General features: G+C 46.9%; 1 protein-coding gene across 9 annotated transcripts in view; it reads right to left on the reverse strand.

Annotated features, from left to right (window-relative positions):
- Window positions 1–20,581, reverse strand: part of igsf9bb (immunoglobulin superfamily, member 9Bb) — an 827,780-nt gene that overhangs the window by 447,510 nt on the left and 359,689 nt on the right. For all 9 annotated transcript variants that reach the window (XR_005458187.1, XR_005458188.1, XR_005458191.1 and 6 more), the window contains exon 3: window positions 16,969–17,115. Coding sequence is in view for 3 of the 9 variants with exons in the window: in XM_038779227.1 (XP_038635155.1) it covers window positions 16,969–17,115 (147 nt within the window). In the remaining 6 variants the exon portion in view is untranslated. The remainder of the gene's footprint in view (window positions 1–16,968; window positions 17,116–20,581) is intronic.

Consider the following 20,581-nt stretch of genomic DNA (forward strand, 5'->3'; position numbering starts at 1 on the left):
GCATCAATACTGACCACATGGGTAGAAAGAGGAACGAAGTCCTGAAAGCAGATTTAGAGAACTAGGAACAAGATTAAAAAGCAGATGGTCAAAGGCAGTAATTTCAGAATTACACACAATGTCACGTACTAGTGAAGTAGGAATATCTAGCATGTGGCTGGAGAGAAGGTGCAGGAGGGAGACTTTAGATTTTTGAGGCATTAAGGCTGTTTATGAGGGGAGGTATCATCACAAATGGTCCCAGGGTGTGTTTAACAGTGACTGAGGAATAAGGGGCAGGATTCTTCAAGCCGAAATCGTGATTGGCGCCGGGGCAGAGAATGCCTGCGATCGGGTCTGGTGACCGGAGAATCGGCACCAGTCGCGCACACGCAGTCGACGCGGCGCCGGTCGGGCGCCATTGAAAGAGGCCCCCGCGGTGATTGTCCGCCGTCGACCGGCCGACTTCCCGCCGAGTCCCGCCGGCGGGAGCTCAGTGCCTCGGCTGCGGGAGCCATCCTGGTGGGGGGCAGGGGGGAATCAGACTCCAGGGGGGCCTCCGTGATGGCCAGGCCCACGATTGGGGGCGACCGATCGGCGGGCGCGCGCATTCTGGGGGGGGTCGGAAGTTTTTGGGGTTGGAGATGGCCACACGCAGTACCTTCACATCCTCCCCGTGTGTGCGTGGGTTTTCTCCGGGTGCTCCGGTTTCCTCCCACAGTCCAAAGATGTGCAGGTCGGGTGGATTGGCCATGATAAATTGCCCTTAGTGTCCAGAATTCTATGATTAACCCAGGATAAAAGTTCGGCACAATATCGTGGGCCAAAGGGCCTGTTCTGTGCTGTATTTCTCTATCTATCTCTACTTTATGGACAGAGACTAAAAGCAGGCTTTTAGATTTGGAAAAACATTGACAAAATGCGAAAAGCCGAGGTACTTACCGCGGTAGCTGAGCATTTAAAATTGCCTGAGAAGCAGTCTGACTCATTGGAAATGGCAAAGATCCAGTTGCAGATGATGCAACTTGAACATGAAAAAGAATTAAAGCGGCTTGAATACACAATTAGAGAAAAAGAAAGAGAAAGGGAGATACAGATCAAGGAAAAAGAAAAGGAGAGAGAAGATAGAAACAAAGAAAGAGTATCTCCAGCAGAACAAAAAGAAAGAGATGGGGAGTAAAGGGAAAAAGAGAGAGTTTGAACTTCATAAAATGGCTATGAAACATAACAGTCAGTTAAAATTGGCAGTTGTAAAGGGAAATGTACAGTTGGAGGATAGTGATGAGGGTAGTGAGAAAGAGCATCATAGTCGAAGGCTTGGTGGGGATCTATTTAAATATGTCCAAGCATTGCCAAGGTTTGATGAGAAGGAGGTGGAAGCCTTTTTCATTTAATTTGAGAAGGTCGCTAATCAAATGAAATGGCCGCAGAACATGTGGGTATTACTGATTCAGACAAAGCTGGTAGTAGTGGTAGTGAAGTGTTTGCTTCACTACCGAAGGAGGTATCTGGGACGTATGAGGAGGTGAAAAAATCCAGCTTATGTGCATATGAACTGGTGCCTGAAGCCTGCAGATAAAGGTTTAGAAATTTAAGGAAAGAACTTGGGCAAACAGAAATGGAGTTTGAAAGGGTCAAACAGAGTAATTTTGATAGGTGGATAAGGGCTTTGAAAATAGACCAAACATATGAAGCTCTCAGAGAAATTATACTTTAGGAGGAGTTTAAAAATTCAATTCCTGATGTGTTGAGAACTCATGTGGAAGAGCAAAGTGTTAAAACTGCGAGGTTAGCAGCAGAAATAGCAGATGGTTACGAATTAGTTCATAAATAAAAGCTTGGTTTCCGACATCAGTTTCAGCCTGTGAGGGATACAAACTGGGGACATGCAAAATACTCAAGTGGTAGAGGTAAAGGAGACCTGATGGGAGATAATAAGGAGAGTGTACCTCAAATAAACCCAGGAGGGTGGAAAAGAAATGAAAAGTTTCAAATGTTTTGTTCCATTATAGAAGGTAAGGTTGGAAAGTGGTGAAGTGGTAGGAGGAGTAAGAGAGAAACTATCTCATCCAGGAACACAGTTTATTTTGGGTAATAATATAGCTGGATCGCAGGTGGGAGTGATGCTTACTGTGGTTGATAGGCTGGTGGATAATCAGACAACTGAAGTGTTGAAGGACAAATATCCTGGGATTTTTCCGGATTGTGCAGTAACAAGGTCCCAAAGTCACAGGTTAAGACAAGAGGAGAAATCAAAGAGTGAAGATAAAGTTGAAGTTCAATTATCAGAAACTATTTTTGATCAGATGGTTGAAAAAGAACAAGAACAGGTGGAGGATGAGGCGAATATTTTTTGTTCAGGAAAATTGGCGGAGTTACAACAGAAAGATATAGAAATGAAACGGATATATCACAAAGCACACACGGAAGAGGAATCTGAATGTATACCAGACTGTTATTACCATAAAAATGATGTCTTGATGAGAAAATGGAGACTTTTACACATGCAGGCAGATGAAAAGTGGGCAGACGTTCGTCAAGTAGTATTGCCGGTAGTGTATAGAAAGGAGGTGTTGCGAGAAGTACATGAGGTACCATTGGGAGGTCATTTGGGAAGCAGGAAAACTCAAGCTAAAATCCAAAAACATCATTATTGGTTTGGACTACATAACAATGTAGTTAGATTTTGTTGATCATGTCACACATGTCAAGTGATAGGGAAACATGAAGCAGTGATGATATGGGTGATAGTACCCATTCCAGCATTTGAGGAACCTTTTACAAGGATCTTAATTGATTGCGTAGGACTGCTTCCTAAAGCGAAAAGTGGGAATCAATGGGCGAGATTATCCGCAAATGCGGAGCATCGTAAAGGCTGCTGTGGGACAGGCCGTGACCCACGGCAGCCTTCATGCCCACTTCTGGGACCGATTCTCCCCCCCGGGCGGGGCTAGGAATGCGGCCCTGTGCGTCACGGCGGCGCGGCCTTGACGATAGTCGTCAAGGCCGCATGTCAAGCGTCACGCCGGCTGGTGCGGCCGATGACGTCAGCCACACATGCGCAGGTTGGACAACGCCAACCCGCGCATGCGCAGTGGCCGTCTTTTCCCTCAGCCGCCCCGCAAGACGTGGCGGCTTGATCTTGCGGGGCGGCGGAGGGAAAAGAGTGTGTCCGTTACAAATGCACGGCCCGCGATCAGTGCCCAACGATCGCGGGCCTATGCCCCCCTTGGCACGGCCGTGGTACTGCTGTGCCAATCAGGCCCCCAGATGCCCCAAACGCGCATCTGGCACCCGTTTCACGACGGCAGCGAGCAGGTGTGTTTGCTGCCGTGTTGAAATGGGAGTGAAGGCCCGGCCGCTCGGCCCATCGGCCTCGGAGATTCGTGGCGTGGGTCGGGCGTGGGGGGGGGGAGAATAGCGGGAGGGCATGAAAAATGTCGGGAGGCCCTCCCGCTATTCTCACACCCGGCGTGGGGGGGGGGGGGGGGGCGGAGAATCGTGCCCAATATCTTTTGACTATAATGGATGTGTCTACTCGGTTTCCAGAGGCCATTCCAGCAATATTACAGCTGAAAAGGTTCTAGAGGAGTTACCTAAATTCTTTACTAGATATGGACTACCCACAGAAATACAATCGGATCAAGGATCAAATTTAACCTCAAGGTTATTCAAATAAGTTATGGATAGCTTAGGAATAAAACAATTTAAATTAACTGCGTTACATCCAGAATCACAGTGAGTGTTCGAAAGGTGGCATCAGATATTAAAGACAATGTTGAGGACTTATTGCCAAGATTATCCAGAGGATTGGGATAAAGGAATTCCATTTGTTCTGTTTGCAATGAGGGATGCACCTAATGAGTCAACCAAATTCAGTCCTTTTGAATTAATTTTTGGCCATGAGGTAAGAGGACCACTTAAATTGATTGAGGAAAAATTGGTGAGTGAGAAATCAGAAATTACATTATTGGATTACATGTCAAAATTTAGGGAACGATTAAATAGAGCAGGTGAATTCGCTAGACAGCATTTAAAAATTGCAAAAAATGTGATGAAACGGGTAGCGGACAAGAAATCCAAAGTTCGTAGTTTTGCCATTGGAGATAAACTTTTAGTATTGTTACCAGTGGTAGGTGAACATTTAAAAGCAAGGTTTTGTGGACCTTATCAAATTGAAAGGAAATTAAGTGAGGTGAATTATGTGGTTAAAAACGCCAGATAGAAGGAAGACTCACCGAGTGTGTCATGTGAATATGCTTAAAAGGTACTTTGAAAGGGAAGGTGGGAAAAAGGAGATTTTAGTGATTCTAATTCAAAGTGACGAACCAAATCCAGATGACTGTGAATTTGACATACCTCAAATTAAATTGGAAAACGAGGATATTCTTAAAAATTGGAATAAATTGTTGAGTTACCGTCCAGAGGAAAAACGGACTGACCTGAAAGAGTTATTGATATCACATGGGTAAATTTGTGGAGATAAGTTGGGAAGCACTAAAATGGCTACATGATATAGATGTGAGAAATGCTGTTCCAATTGAACAACATCCATGTAGACTTAACTCTTTAAAATTGGTACAGGTTAACAAAGAGATTGAAAGTATGCTTAAAAATGGCATAATTGAAGTAGGTTGTACCCAATGGTTGTGTGTGGACTATAGAAAGGTTAATGCAGTTACAAGAACGGACTCTTATCCTATCCCACGTTTGGAGGATTGCATTGAGAAAGTTAGCTTTTATTTCCAAACTGGATTTACTTAAAGGTTACTGGCAGGTACCTTTATCCGAAAGGGAGAAGGAGATTTACTCAATGAAGACTTTTCTCATTTTACTTGGCAGGCAGAAATAGCATGCCCCCAGAATGAGATCTTTTTACCCAAACAAAACTTTGAGGAGAGCCATTTTGTGGTTCATTTCCCATGACAATGCCTTCGCCAATTTAGATTTATCCTGCCTGGTTTGAATGTGAACAAAAGCTTGGCAGTTAATATACCCTGGTGCATTCTCCAAGGCAATTCTAATACCAATTGCCAACTAGTCAGCACTATATTTTCATGCAATAAAAATTGTCATTCCCTTTACAAGTGGTATTCTTGCTCCTGATGAGTGCCAGATCAAAAACTTTGACAGCATGTCCTTTTTTCTGCAATCTTCAAGTTTTATACTGCCACACGACTACCTTGCTCATTTTTATTGGAAGCAAGTTTGTCTTTTGAATGGCTGAGTACCTGCAACAAGGGAGTGGTCGGGAAAGATGAGGGAGTCAATGAGAGAACTTGTAACAAATCAGCTATGAAGCTGGGATTCATTATAAGTAGGAAACTGTTCACAAATGAATAGAATTGTTCACTTGGAAGTAATCATTAAACAACTTAAAGCACCGCTGTGTAGGAATTGCTCTCCATTAAAATGGCCCAATTATTTCTGTTAAATTAACGGTTAGGCGAATAGTGCTTGAAGTTACTTATGTATAAATAGTACAGCAACTTCAGGCAAGGATAGGACATGCAGTTAATCCTAAATATACAGAGGTTTCTGTCCAAATTGGGCCACTTGCCTGTTCTCTTTCACTATCTGTTACACTGTTAAAATGCAATGAACAACGGGAAATTACAATATTTGAGCGATAGACAAAAATCACAGAAAGTTGTAATTTCAAGTTTAATACAGTGTTAATGTTATGAGCAATGTTCTTTACAGCCAATCAACCTCTAGAACTTAAAAAAAACCTTTACAAGTGTGCAATGCCTTCAGGTTTTAATTGTTGATGAAAAATTAAAAATGCCAAATCATTATTTTTAAACTTTTCTTTGTCTTTTGTCCCCCTCTCTCAACTTAATCTTTCTTTCCCTCCATTTATTTTTTCTGTGCCTGATTTGGAAATACATTTAGCCACTCTAACTTATACTCCTTTCTCACTCCTTGTGCTGTTAATTGCATGATCCTTCAATGTGATTAGTTAAAGAGATACTCAGTTAAGCTCAGTCTATTTGTTCAGGTCCCAGATGCCTACTTTCCCCGACATTGCCATTGTCAGCTCGTATTGTAGGCAACTTTTAAAAAAGAAAACAAGTTTAAAATGGTTGTGCATAGTGCTTTTAGTGTTTTCTCACAAGCAGCATTGCAGCTGAACAGGGGCACTTTCGGGGAACGATTGCATGACAGCATCTGCCTTTTGTGCGAGCAAACATCTTGCAAATGAAACTCTGCATTTTGGTTGAACCTCGAAGGCCTGTAAACTCAAACTTGAACCAGCCACATAAATACTGGCTACGAGGTAGCTGGACAACATTTGTAGGCACCTAAAGTTGGTCAAACAGCATGTGTGGGCACCTGAAGCAAGAATAAATAATTGAAATTTTCTCTGCATGAAAGCCGACAAAGGGGGGAGTTAAACAATGGTTGCAGCCACTGCAGGAACTGAAATACCCGAAGGAAACAAAGTTGGAGAGAAGCCTGCCACGTGCTCTGCCCGGAATGAACTCAGACCTCCTCTTCAGGGAATCTCTGTTTCTGAGACCAAGTATTGATGCTGGTGTAGAATTTGTGGCATTTCAGCGACTGTTGATGGGCTCGCACGCCGGTGTGCCACGTGGAACACTATTGATTCCAATGAGAAACGGTGCTGGATTCGCTGGTTTTGGGATTGACACTCAGGAGACTGACAAGCTGCAGCCGCAATTACATACTTCACTCCCCACACACCATCCCAGCCAACAAGACACGTGACCCTACTCTTCATGGATGCCGAGCTGGAGACCCTCCTGGATGCGGTGGAGACGAGGCGAGGTGGTTGATCCAGTACCACGGCGTGGGAAGGAGGCTGCCAGCTGCTGCCATTCGCCATGCCTTGGCGGAGGTGGCAGAGGTGGTAAGCGCCTAGGGTAACAATATCCGGACCAGGCAGCAGTGCAGGCAAAGACTGCATGACCTCCTCAGGGCGGCCAGGGTGAGTAGGCAGCACCATGCCCCTGGCACTAACCCCCATCCCACACACCCATAACCCTATCCCCCATCAACTCGGAGAGTGGCAGAACCCCCACCCTGCACCATATGCCGGTCCCCATACCGGCTGCCATGGTCGGGTGCCCTGCCCACTGAGGCCACCAGTTACCCACCCCCTTAGCTGCATGCGCGGACTGTCTAACACTGTCGTTTTCTGGTTTGCCCCTCCAAGGAAAAGGCTGCCCACAACTGCCGGGAGCGGGAGAAAACTGCGGGGAGACTGCCGGATTTACGGCCCCTCACCCATGGCAGAGAAGAGGGTCCTGGTCATGGTTGGTGTCTGGGGGAAAGAGAGGTCGCCGGGTTGAGTTCGGCCGCGCACGAGGAAGTGAGCCCTTGCTGAGTTGCGGTTCCCCATGACACATGTGTCAACCCCCTCAACACCACCCCCACACCACCCTCACCCCCACCCCCACAACACCTTCACCCTCATTCCCACACCACCCACACCACCATTACCCCCACCACCCTCACCCCCACATTACCATCACCCCTACCACCCTCACTGCCCACCCGGTCCGCAGTCTAATCATGCGTCTTGTGTCTTGCAGGCCCTCTACCAAAGGCGCCGGACGCTCGGAGCTCCAGTCGGAAAATGACAGATTCCCTGTCACAGCTGTCTCCAAAACCCTCTACCATCCCAGAGATACTCAGCTCGGTTGGGCACTTTAGTGAAGAGGCTCCTGGGACACCATCTGGTGCGCACCGCACAGCTGCTCCGGTACAGCAGGAGAAGCTAGGAACACCCAAGGGGGTGGCGGTCCACAGGGACTAGCTGCCGTTCAAATGCTTCTGGAACGCACAATCCCATCAATTATGGTGACGCAGCCACAGAGCCAGGGACGACATGAGAGGTTCTCGGTGAGCATCCAGCACCTGCATTGGAGGTGGTGCCAATCATGCATGCCGCCCAGGCCAACACCGTCCGGGTGACATCCATGGGGGAGGGATTGGGGGTGATGGTCTTGGCTATGGATCAGCATGTCCAAGGGCTGGGACATTCAGTGCAGGCCCTGGCCGAGGCCCAGGACAGGGTTGCCGCCTCACAGGCAGCAATGTGTCAGAGCCACATGGACATCGCAGCAGTGGTCCTGAGCTTGGTCCAGTCACAGCAGGCCACAGATGGGAACATCGACGGCATTGCCCAAGCGCTGGCTGATGTGGCGCAGGCACAGAGGGAGGTGGTCCAGTCCCAGAGGGTGATGGCGCAGTCATTGGCTGATGTGACATAAACCCAGAAGGTGTTGGCACAGTCAATGGGTGATGTGGCGCAGTCCCCCCTGCCGCACACGCCCCCCCCGCCCGCCCCCCACCCTCCGACCATCCCCACCACAGTCACTCCAGGAATTCGATGGCACCGTGTGCTGGAATGGCCAGCTCGCATGCGGTAATCAACCAGGAGGACCGTGGAAAGTGCTACCTTGGGCAGGAGTCAGATATTGTCAAACAGTGCAGAGCACCAGAGCTCATTGCAGAGTGGGTTGTCATCATCCTCCACCCCTTGAACCAGTCCCGGTCAGGGCCGGCCCAAGGTACCGGCAACTCGGGCAGTCGCCCGGGGCGCCATGTGCTCGGGGGCGCCAGAGACTCGGGTCCCGCGCATGCGCAGTTGGGCCGGTGCCAACCAGCGCATGCGCGGTGGCCGCCCTCCCCGCGCGGTGGCCGCCCTCCCCAAGGGCGGCCCCCCCCCTCCAGCCGCCCCCCCCCCCCGGCCCCCGCCCCCTGGCCCCCGGCCCCCCCACCCACCCCTCGGCCCTGCCCCGCGCCCCCCCCCGGCCCCGCCCCCCGGCCCCCCGAAGGGCGCTGAAGTTCAGCTTGCCCGGGGCGCCAGCAACCCTAGGGCCGGTGCTGGTCCCGGTGTTACTGTCAATCCAGGGTCCACACTCTGTGGTGTCGCAGGCATGTATCACAGGGGGGTTGCATGTGAGGAGGTGGCCATTAGGAGGGGGTGGGCTTCGGTGTCCATACCCCTGGCCTGTTCCCCCTGCACCCCGCCCCCCCCCCCACCCAACGGCCACCCCCTCACCTGCAACCCCCTCCGTGTACATACCTGCCCACAGTTGGTGAACTTGGAGGCGATCAGAGCGTCCCATGCGCTTTGGCCCTGACGCACACATCATGCGGCCTCTCGTGCCTGCCTGGGCTCCACGTCCTGCCCTTCCTCCCCCTCCCTGCATCCTCCTTGTCGGATGAGGCCTGGTGTTTCTCCTCCTCCAGCATGTCGCCTCTCTGCTGCGCAATGTTGTGGAGGACGCAGCAGGTTGTCACAATGCGGGTGTCCCTCTCAGCATCATACAGCACGTCCCCTCCAGAGCGGTCCAGGCACCTGGATCGCATCTTCAGAAGGCCAAAGCATTGCTCTATCACGACTCTGGCTGCTGTGTGGGCATTGTTGTAGCAGGTCTCCGCGTCAGTCTGTGGCCTCCAGATAGGTGTCTTCAGCCACGATTGTAGTGGATAACTACTGTCACCCAGGAGCCAACCCCCCAGCCGGAGGGCATCTCAAACATGTCAGGAATCGTTGAGTGTGCCAGGATGAAGGCGCCGGGCACATTGTCTGGATATTGGGCGCAGATGTGTATGATGCGCAGCTGATGGTCACATATGAGCTGCACGTTCATCGAGTGGAACCCCTTTCGGTTTGTGTGCAGCAACCTGTCATCTGCAGATGCTCGTAGGGGTCGTGCATCTCGTCGATCATCCCCTGGACCCAGGGCAACCCGTTGAAAATAGTGAACCCTGCAGCTCGGGCATCGTGTTGGTTTGGTCTACATGGAAATGGATGTATTCTGCTGCCTGGGCATATAGGGCCTCCCTGATGGCGCGGATGCACCAGTGTACCGAGGTCTGTGAGATTCCTGACAGGTCCCCACTCAGTGCCTGGAAGGACCCTGTGGCGTAAAAGTTCAGGGTGACTGTCAACTTGACGACCACCTGGAGGGGTGTCCTCCCCCACACCCCGTGTTGCCAGGTGCGCCATGATCTGGCAGATATGTTGCACTGTCTCCCTGCTTAGCCGGAGTCTTCGACGGCATGCCGGTCCCCCAGGTCCTCAATTGACAGGCGCTGCTGGTACACACAAGGCTTCATGTGGCGCCTCCTTGGCACCTCCTCCTCCTCGGCCTGTTGGGCAGCTGGCTCTCTATCCTGGGTGGCTGTCTCCTATTTTCTGTGGCAGATTCCTCCTCGTCCTCGAGTAGCTGCAGCTCGCACATCCGCAAGGCATCCCGCAGGGCTACAGCGACTAGCCGGAAGGCCACCATTGCTGTTTGAAATCAAATAACCATTGTCTACAGGGGATGAATGGCCGACATGTTAGAATGGTGCATACCCTCGTGCCCAACCAGGTCCAACGGGTTACATGGTGGCCCTGGTTGGCACTGCGGGCTATTCCCTGTCAATCCCGTACCTCTGGCCCCATTGTTGCCCGGAACCTTGGGGGCCTCTGTCCCTAGTGCCTGCCCCTGCTGTCAGGGATACCGTCGGCTGGTACTGCCCTTGCCAACGGTATGGTCTGCAGTCCTCGCTCGGTGCCCTCGTAGGGGCTACTGTGGGCATTACCTTGGGTGGGCCGCCGGCGGGTGGCGGTTGGGTTGGGAGGAGGTATGGTGGAGGGTTGTCAGCAGCCAAGGTGGATGGTCAGTGAGGTGTACAGGAACATAATAAGTCTTTTATTGTCACAAGTAGGCTTACATTTAAACTGCAATGAAGTTACTTTGAAAAGCCCCCAGTCGCCACACTCCGGCGCCTGTTCGGTACACAGAGGGAAAATTCAGAATGTCCAAATTACCGAAAGGCGCTGCCTTGCAGGCCGCGGCAATGGAGATCATTACTGGACACCACCCAAGTCCCGTGGGAGGGTCACCCTGGCCACTCGGCCTGACCCCCCCCCCCAGCCAGCATGGCCCAGCAGCCCATAGTCGCGTCTCTCTGCTTTGCCTCCTCTCTCCCTCATCAGCCACAATATAGGTTTCACGATGTTTAAAAGCACAAGTGAACTATGCCGTCAGGAACTCGGCCCATCGGAGGTGGAAAATCACAGAGGCCCCGGAGAATACCGGGTTGACCCGCTAATGACATGCAAAGTGAACACATTGACGCCGCTGCCAAGGTGATGGGGATTAGCGATTTGGCATCAAATTGGCGCCTGCCGCGATTTTGCCAACAGAACCTATTCTCCGCCCAATTGCGTTTCGAGGTTTTGCCATCAGCCAACAGAGAATCCTGCCCATAGTGTTTTAGTGTTTTCTCACAGGCAGTCTTGCAGCTTAACAGGGCACTTTAAGAGCCCGATTGCTTGAATCAGCCGTTTGCATGGACAAACGGGCAGTCTTACATCGCAGCCTGTAGTATTAACATCTTCTAAACAAGGCTCTACTTTTTGGTTGAACCTCACAGGCCTCCAAACTCAATCTGGAATCCACCGTTAAAAACCTCAATATCCAAGGGCAAATTTAGCTGATGGCAGACATCATTAGATGCCCTGCTGCAATAACACTTGGTCCATCATGGTGTGTTTTGTTGACACATTGAGAAAATAGGCCATGAGTAGGCGACAGGAGTCTGCTTCTGTCCCAGATTCTCAAACCCACTATCTATTTACCATGCTGATTTTAATGAGTCTCAATATAGATAAATATAATGCTGTGAAGCAGATGCCTTGTAAATTGCCCTATTGCTTCACCTTTACTGTGAAGAACCTTCAATACAGTGCTTTTCATTTTAAGTCGTGGTTAGTGTGGTAATTGTTCATTCTGAGCTGATGTGTGTGAAGACAAGATCTATTTGTTCTCGTAAGCCTGCAAAAGCATAAAACCTGTCAACGTCTCTGCTTTAAACATGTAACAGTTTGTGTTACTGTCCTTGATGCTGTATTTTGCTGTCCGTCCACACTCCAATCTGACTTTGCACTGTTTTCCACCCCCACCCCCGGGACCAGTCAGGTGAGTATGTAGGTAAGATTACAAAGTGAAGCTTACATTAACTGGATTCCACTGCAATGCCATGAACAGAAAATGGGAAAATCTTACAAAGATGGGGATTATACAGTACAGCTTAGGTTAATAGGATTGCAGTGCTTCAGATGGTACAGAAGCAATTTGTAATACAGTAAATCAACCGCGGTTGGCAGCAAAACAGACCACATCTGTACTTCTGTTGAAGAAGTCACCAATAGTTATATTTTGCAGTTTACTAGTCAGCCTGCTTTAGAGTTGAAAAGTCAATTATTTGACTCTGTTTTGATCCTCGACGAGACATTTCATTTGAAGTGGGCAACATTATGGATCCAAGGCACTTGCTAAGAGAATAAAGCCACCATGTTCCATGGTCTATGCCCTATCAAAATACACATTGCTATACTGTTTTAGAGAAGTAAAACTATTTACAATATCTATGTTATACTATAACATTTAGAATGAATACAAGGTATGTGTGAAGTGACAGGTGAACAAACTGTCTTTGAACATTTCACACTGTAAAATAAATGGCAGATGCAGGCAAGGCAGATCCAATGGATTTCTCAGAAACCCACCCAGATGTCAGTCACCTCTGAGTTACATAATTTCTCCCTCATGAGGGCTTTCAAGTGTTCATTTTTGAAGATCTGGTCGCTGAATTCCCTCCAAAGGTCACTCCAGCGCAGAACTGCCTCGATGACTGCACGCATCCTGATGGTTTCTTTCCTGAGACTTTCCAAGGCTGCACTCCAGCTCTGGTGCACAGACACTATTCCAGCTCTTCAGAACTCTCGAGCTGAACACCACTGCTCCAAATGGTTACTTTTGCCCCAATAGCCCACAGCACGGGATCACTGGCCTTCATCTGCCTTTTCAGATCTCCCGGGATTCTCCTGAGCCCTCAGTACCCGGATCCTGCCACCAGCAGCACTTTGGCTGCCTGAAGCCTCTTTTCCTGTTCTTCTCCCCAGTGGTGCCTCCCAGTGATCTCCTCCTTCTGGTGGTCTACTCATAGTTTCTCCTTCCCTGATGATCTGTCTCATTGGATCTTCTTTCTCTGGGACATCTCCCTGTTTCTCTCTCTTGGTCCAGGGTCTCCCTGTGTTTTGGTGCCCCAACCCTGGGTCCCATGAACCTTGTTTTGATGCTCTGCAGGCGTACGCCCAATGTATAAATGGCCAAGCTCAATAACTAAAAAACAAGTCTAGAATGGAGCTTGCATGGTCTGCCACTCTACCACACTTCATGCCAGGAAATTGAGTTGTCAGCCTTTTCCCAGAATCAGCTGGGCTCCTATTTCTTAATAATCCACATGCAAAGGTCTTGATACTTACTTGATATATTCTTCAATTCATGTTTTCCCAATTCTTGCTCGAGGAATCATATCCAACTCTCCCATAGTATGTTGTGTGTGTCAATGTGCATATGGAAGTGGGTATGATACTGGGGCGATTAAAAAAATATTATCAGGGAAGGTTGCCTTGAGTAAAGAAGACTAAAGGATAATCCAGCTGAGATGTTCCCGATTAAAACAGTTAATAGGGTAGATGGAGCAAACCTATTTGCTGTCGTGTGGAGCTCAGAACAAGGGGGCGCAACCTTAAAATTAGAGCTAATCTGTTTCGGCATGATGCCAGAAAGCTCTTCTTCATAAAATGGGTGGTAATAATCTGAAACTCTTCTCCCTGAATTTCCGTGATTTGTTGCAAAGCAACTTCGCTGGCCTTGCATACCTGTATTGCTTCGAATAAAGTCAAATCTTGTTCGCGCAGCAATTGTTTGCGTAACATGCCGTTTTTAAATCCATAAACAATTTGGGCCTTGATTAGAGAATCATGCAGGTCTACAAAATTGCAGGTTTGCGCTTTGAGACGCAAGTCTGTTACAAAACAGTTGAATCCTTCGCCCAATCTTTGTAACCGCATTACGAAAGACATGTTGCTCAAACTTTACATTTTTCTTCGAATTTGCCAGCAATGACTGTTGTAGTGGAGAGCCCTGAGACCTCTGAGATGTGGCTTGGGAGCTGTTCGACTGCAATGCTTGTCAGGGTGCCCTGTAAAGATGGTGCCCCAATTCTTGGCTCTAAAAGTCCCCACCTCACCAGAGTGATTGCATTAACTATGTTCACTCACTTATTTTTTTTCTAAGAGGCTCAAGATTCCATGAGAAATCCCACCAACGAAGTTGACAGGATTCACCCCGTCTTCCTCACCAGAACTGACACGTTGCCATTTTTTTGGTAAGATTCCGATATATGTGTCATCCTCAACATTTCCCTTCCCACCTATTTTTATGCCATATGCACACTTGACAATAGCACATTCACTTCCGTCATTCACTTCCACATTCACTTCCATCATTCGAGTCATTAATAAATATTGTAAATAATTGTGACCCAGCTCTAATCCCTGTGGCACTTCACTAGTTTCAGGCTGCCATCCTGAAAATGCCCCTCTTATCCCAACCCTCTGTCTTCTACTAATTAGCCAATCCTCCATCCATGCTAATGTACAACCCCAACACCATCTTATTAAGTAGAATTTTGTGCGGTTCCCTATCAAATACTTTTTGGAAATCCAAGTATATTACATCCAATGGTTCCCCTTTATCTATCCTGCTCATTACCACCTCAAAGAATTTGAAGCAATTTGTCCGGCATGATTTTGCCTCCGTTAAGCCATGCCGACTCTGCTTGATCACATTATGTATTTCTAAATGTCAGCTATTACATCCTTTATAATAGACTCTATTTTTCATACATGAATGTGTTCTTTTATCATTAGAGTGCAGATTTCCATTTTGCAGAGTATGAATGGGCTCAACTTTCACATGCTCTAAAAAGGAGGGGCTTTCCTTCTCCGCATCCCATCGGTTCAATGAACACATCGTCTGAGGCAATCTTACAACCAGACAATCGTTCCATAGATAAATTGCTGTGCTTTATGCGGGCACAGTATGCCTCAATGCATAGCGTTCTCTGCTACAATATCAAACAGTGTAATGCCTAGCAACCCCATTCACAATTGCTTCTTGTAACAAGCTGATTTCTTTCCCCCTCCTGAACTCAGCTCGTAAAATTGCTGCTTCTGAAAAAGCCTTTCTGTTCATTGATCTAGAAGGTTGCTCAGTGAACGAAAATGTCATTAAAAATCAGCCCTTCTCAGGTCAAGCTCCTAAATGGTACAATGAAAGAATGCTCTCTGCTTGCTCGGAAATTCCTATTTGAATTTTTACATGAAGCATCACTACTTGCTACTTGTAAAATGAGATTTTATAACATGATTAGCATTTTCAACACCAACCAATACTTCACTCTGATAGATTTATCTGAAACAATGGAAATATTCTTGCTCTTTGGATACTATGAATTTCAATGGGCAGGGTAGATACTGCTGTCATTTTGTCAGTTCTACAATCTAGTCAGGACAGTAAACTGTGAAACAACTTGACAAATGCTTACACCAAGAACACTGGCTATCAGCCAGGGCTTACATGCACAGCAGTAGATACCTGCAATGAGCAGCAAGAATAATAAGACTCTTATATAAAATGTCAGATGGTTGTCCGTATAAGTCACTGCACTCCAGTAACAATTCACTGTTTTGAAGTGCTTCCAGTTGTTACATTGTGATAAATGCATTATATTTATCGGGAAAATACAGAGGTGGTTATTATTCAGTCATTTTAAAATTGTTGTGGTTGAGGAGGCCATACATTGAACAAAATTGTGGTATTGTGAGGGGAGGGGCATGGGAAAGATTGGGGCTGCTGGTTTAGCTCAGTTGGCTAGACAGCTGGTTCGTGTTGCAGAGGGAGGCCAGTAATGTTGGTTCAATTCCTGTATTGGCTGAGGTTATTCATGAAGGCCCCTTCTTCTCAACATGAGGTGTGGTGATCCTAAAATTAAATCGCCACCAGTCAAGGGGAAAGCAGCTGATGGTCATCTGGGACTATGACGACTTTACCTTACCTGCACTGACATTATCGACAACTGCAATGCAAAAGATGAGGGTCTGCCAATGTCATGCTTCTTCCAACACTAGTGACTATGAGATGCCATAAGGATTTAAACATCATCTTTAAACACACGCAAAGGAAAAGCCAGTGCTGTTATTGAGTATATTAAAACACGTTTCTCAGTTGGAAACAAAAATGTCGATTTGATCCAAAACTCAAACCATCACAGAATATATTCAGCGTCTTCAGTATTGGTCCGGGCAACGGTAGCATTTCAGTCTAATTCATTCAACATGCTATGTGTTATACTGTAGCCTGTTGGAGAACATCAGCCGAAAGATTAGTTGCGGGAAATTATTGTTTTGTTTAAATCTACTGCTGCTGTTTTCAAACTGAACTAAAAACCAAACTGGTTCAAGTTGCTGCTGAGCAACACAACAGAATACCAACAGACACGAGAGGGTGGAGGGATATAGATCTGAGCCCAACCCTGCTAAATTCCTGATTCCGGGTGCATGACTCCGGAATTTACCAAGTACATTTGGTACATGTTATGTGTTCAGAGTGTCACAACAGCCAGCTGGATCATGGAAATGGAGGGAGCTTTTTTTTTCCTGGTTTTTCATAGACTTCTGTGATTTCATTCGTACAAGAGAAGTTGTGGTTTGATTTACTGCAGTCGCGTTGACAAATTATCTACAACTGATAACTTTGAAATTCTGAGCCAGAAAATCTGTGGTAATCAGCAACATTGCTTCTTCGACCAAACGCAATGCTACACAGACCATGGACATTTAAAATAAACTTATCGTTGATGACAGACAATTATTGATTGCTCTCGCCCAATCCAAATACAGCTTTCATTGCATCTAAGGTTAAATGCATCAAGTGTAAATGAAGGCACATTCCACTTGACACAAATGTGACCTTCATTCATTGTTAAATTCATCATTGTTAGCTATGACGTTTGGTGATTCATTTGATTAAAGCTACAATGGAGTTCTCTATCACAGTTAAAGTCACTTGTAGTGCATTCTGATATGTACTTGATCGTTTCACTCACCATTTACTGTGACATACACCCAGCTGCCATTATGAAATGTGTCATATTGCTGGTCCAACATAAGCACTTTGCATTCGTACCATCCCTGGTCCTCTGAGCGAAGCTGGTCAATTCGCAGTGAAGCTTTGTCATACAGACTGGCCCGGCCTACAGAAATAAAACACAAAAACAGACATTTAGTCATTTGGTAGCGCAGAACTTGAGTACCACTGGAAAAAAAAGGGACATGTTGAAGCTTTTAATCTTGTACTCATCGGAACACTTCGCAAGAATACCAGTATAAAAGGAGAACAACAATCTATACTGCATGATAAGAGAATGCTCATTGGTTGGCAAGTGGGCTCTGATTGGCAGAGGCATTGCCATGGAGAATGCACTAGTGGATGCTGTCTGATGGATAACTGCCAAGCATTGCTTGAAATTCAAACCAGGTAGCTCAACCTTGATTGGTCGAGGCATTATTCTGAGGAATAAATCAGCAAATGGCAGTATTGTCTTTTGTTCAGCTGAAACAGGCGCAATGTGTGTAGATGTTCTTTCTGGCTGCAAAGAATAGGGTCTTGTGCATTAATGTAACTTCTAGTACACATGTCTGCTGCACTGCGAGCCTGCCTGCCAATCTTAAATTGATTGTGAAGAATGTCTTCACATTTAGAAAGATCATAAAGAACTTGCATATTGATATTAAACCTGTTTCTATTTGCTACTGTGACATTCCTAGCCTATTCATCAATGTTCCACTTAGGAAGCCATAGATATTTACGCTGCAGTACGATATCAAGGTGATCTAGATCCACCATAATTGCGTGAATTAGTATTCACTGATGTAATGAACATGGGAACTCATGCACCTGAGTTCAATTTTAATGATACAATGCATGCCCAAATATATGGTGTTGCCATGGGATCCTTCTCGGCCCACCTCTCACAAGCATCTCATGGGTTCCATCAAAAACATGTATTTGATGGAATGACACATAACCTCTTGCCTCTTCCATATTTCTGATATGTGGATATACCTTTGATATATTTAAACATAGAACATAGAACGATACAGCGCAGTACAGGCCCTTCGGCCCTCGATGTTGCACCGACATGGAAAAAAAAACTAAAGGCCATCTAACCTACACTATGCCCTTATCATCCATATGCTTATCCAATAAACTTTTAAATGCCCTCAATGTTGGCGAGTTCACTACTGTTGCAGGTAGGGCATTCCACGGCCTCACCACTCTTTGCGTAAAAAACCCACCTCTGACCTCTGTCCTATATCTATTACCCCTCAATTTAAGGCTATGTCCCCTCGTGCTAGCCACCCCCATCCGCGGGAGAAGGCTCTCGCTGTCCACCCTATCTAACCCTCTGATCATTTTGTATGCCTCTATTAAGTCACCTCTTAACCTTCTTCTCTCTAACGAAAACAACCTCAAGTCCATCAGCCTTTCCTCATAAGATTTTCCCTCCATACCAGGCAACATCCTGGTAAATCTCCTCTGCACCCGTTCCAAAGCTTCCACGTCCTTCCTATAATGAGGCGACCAGAACTGTACGCAATACTCCAAATGCGGCCGTACTAGAGTTTTGTACAACTGCAACATGACCTCATGGCTCCGGAAATCAATCCCTCTACCAATAAAGGCCAACACACCATAGGCCTTCTTCACAACCCTATCAACCTGGGTGGCAACTTTCAGGGGTCTATGTACATGGACACCGAGATCCCTCTGCTCATCCACACTACCAAGAATTTTACCATTAGCCAAATATTCCGCATTCCTGTTATTCTTTCCAAAGTGAATCACCTCACATTTCTCCACATTAAACTCCATTTGCCACCTCTCAGCCCAGCTCTGCAGCTTATCTATGTCCCTCTGTAACCTGCAACATCCTTCCGCACTGTCTACAACTCCACCGACTTTAGTGTCGTCTGCAAATTTACTCACCCATCCTTCTGCGCCCTCCTCTAGGTCATTTATAAAAATGACAAACAGCAACGGCCCCAGAACAGATCCTTGTGGTACGCCACTCGTAACTGAACTCCATTCTGAACATTTCCCATCAACTACCACTCTCTGTCTTCTTTCAACTAGCCAATTTCTGATCCACATCTCTAAATCACCCTCAATCCCCAGCCTCCGTATTTTCTGCAATAGCCGACCGTGGGGAACCTTATCAAACGCTTTACTGAAATCCATATACACCACATCAACTGCTCTACCCTCGTCTACCTGTTCAGTCACCTTCTCAAAGAACTCGATAAGGTTTGTGAGGCATGACCTACCCTTCACAAAACCATGCTGACTATCCCTAATCATATTATTCCTATCTAGATGATTATAAATCGTATCTTTTATAATCCTCTCCAAGACCTTACCCACCACAGACGTTAAGCTCACCGGCCTATAGTTACCGGGATTATCTCTACTCCCCTTCTTGAACAAAGGGACCACATTTGCTATCCTCCAGTCCTCTGGCACTATTCCTGTAGCCAATGATGACCTAAAAATCAAAGCCAAAGGCTCAGCAATCTCTTCCCTGGCTTCCCAGAGAATCCTAGGATAAATCCCATCCGGCCCCGGGGACTTATCTATTTTCACCTTGTCCAGAATTGCCAACACTTCTTCCCTACGCACCTCAATGCCATCTATTCTAATAGCCTGCGTCTCAGCATTCTCCTCCACAATATTATCTTTTTCTTGAGTGAATACTGACGAAAAGTATTCATTTAGTATCTCGCTTATCTCCTCAGCCTCCACACACAACTTCCCACCACTGTCCTTGACTGGCCCTACTCTTACCCTAGTCATTCTTTTATTCCTGACATACCTATAGAAAGCTTTTGGGTTTTCCTTGATCCTACCTGCCAAAGACTTCTCATGTCCCCTCCTTGCTCGTCTCAGCTCTCTTTAGATCCTTCCTCGCTTCCTTGTAACTATCAAGCGCCCCAACTGAAACTTCATGCCTCATCTTCACATAGGCCTCCTTCTTCCTCTTAACAAGAGATTCCACTTCTTTGGTAAACCACGGTTCCCTCGCTCGACCCCTTCCTCCCTGCCTGACTGGTACGTACTTATCAAGAACATGCAATAGCTGTTCCTTGAACAAGCTCCACATATCCAGTGTGCCCAACCCTTGCAGCCTACTTCTCCAACCAACACATCCTAAGTCATGTCTAATGGCATCATAATTGCCCTTCCCCCAGCTATAACTCTTGCCCTGCGGGGTATACTTATCCCTTTCCATCACTAACGTAAAGGTCACCGAATTGTGGTCACTGTTTCCAAAGTGCTCACCTACCTCCAGATCTAACACCTGGCCTGGTTCATTACCCAAAACCAAATCCAATGTGGCCTCGCCTCTTGTTGGCCTGTCAACATATTGTGTCAGGAAACCCTCCTGCACACATTGTACAAAGAATGACCCATCTAATGTACTCGAACTATATCTTTTTCAGTCAATATTTGGAAAGTTAAAGCCTCCCATAACAACTACCCTGTTACTTTCGCTCTTTTCCAGAATCATCTTCGCCATCCTTTCCTCTACATCCCTAGAACTATTAGGTGGCCTATAGAAAACTCCCAACAGGGTGACCTCTCCTTTCCTGTTTCTAACC

Source organism: Scyliorhinus canicula, chromosome 19 (assembly GCF_902713615.1).
Source record: "Scyliorhinus canicula chromosome 19, sScyCan1.1, whole genome shotgun sequence".
In the NCBI taxonomy this organism is placed as follows: Eukaryota; Metazoa; Chordata; class Chondrichthyes; order Carcharhiniformes; family Scyliorhinidae; genus Scyliorhinus; species Scyliorhinus canicula.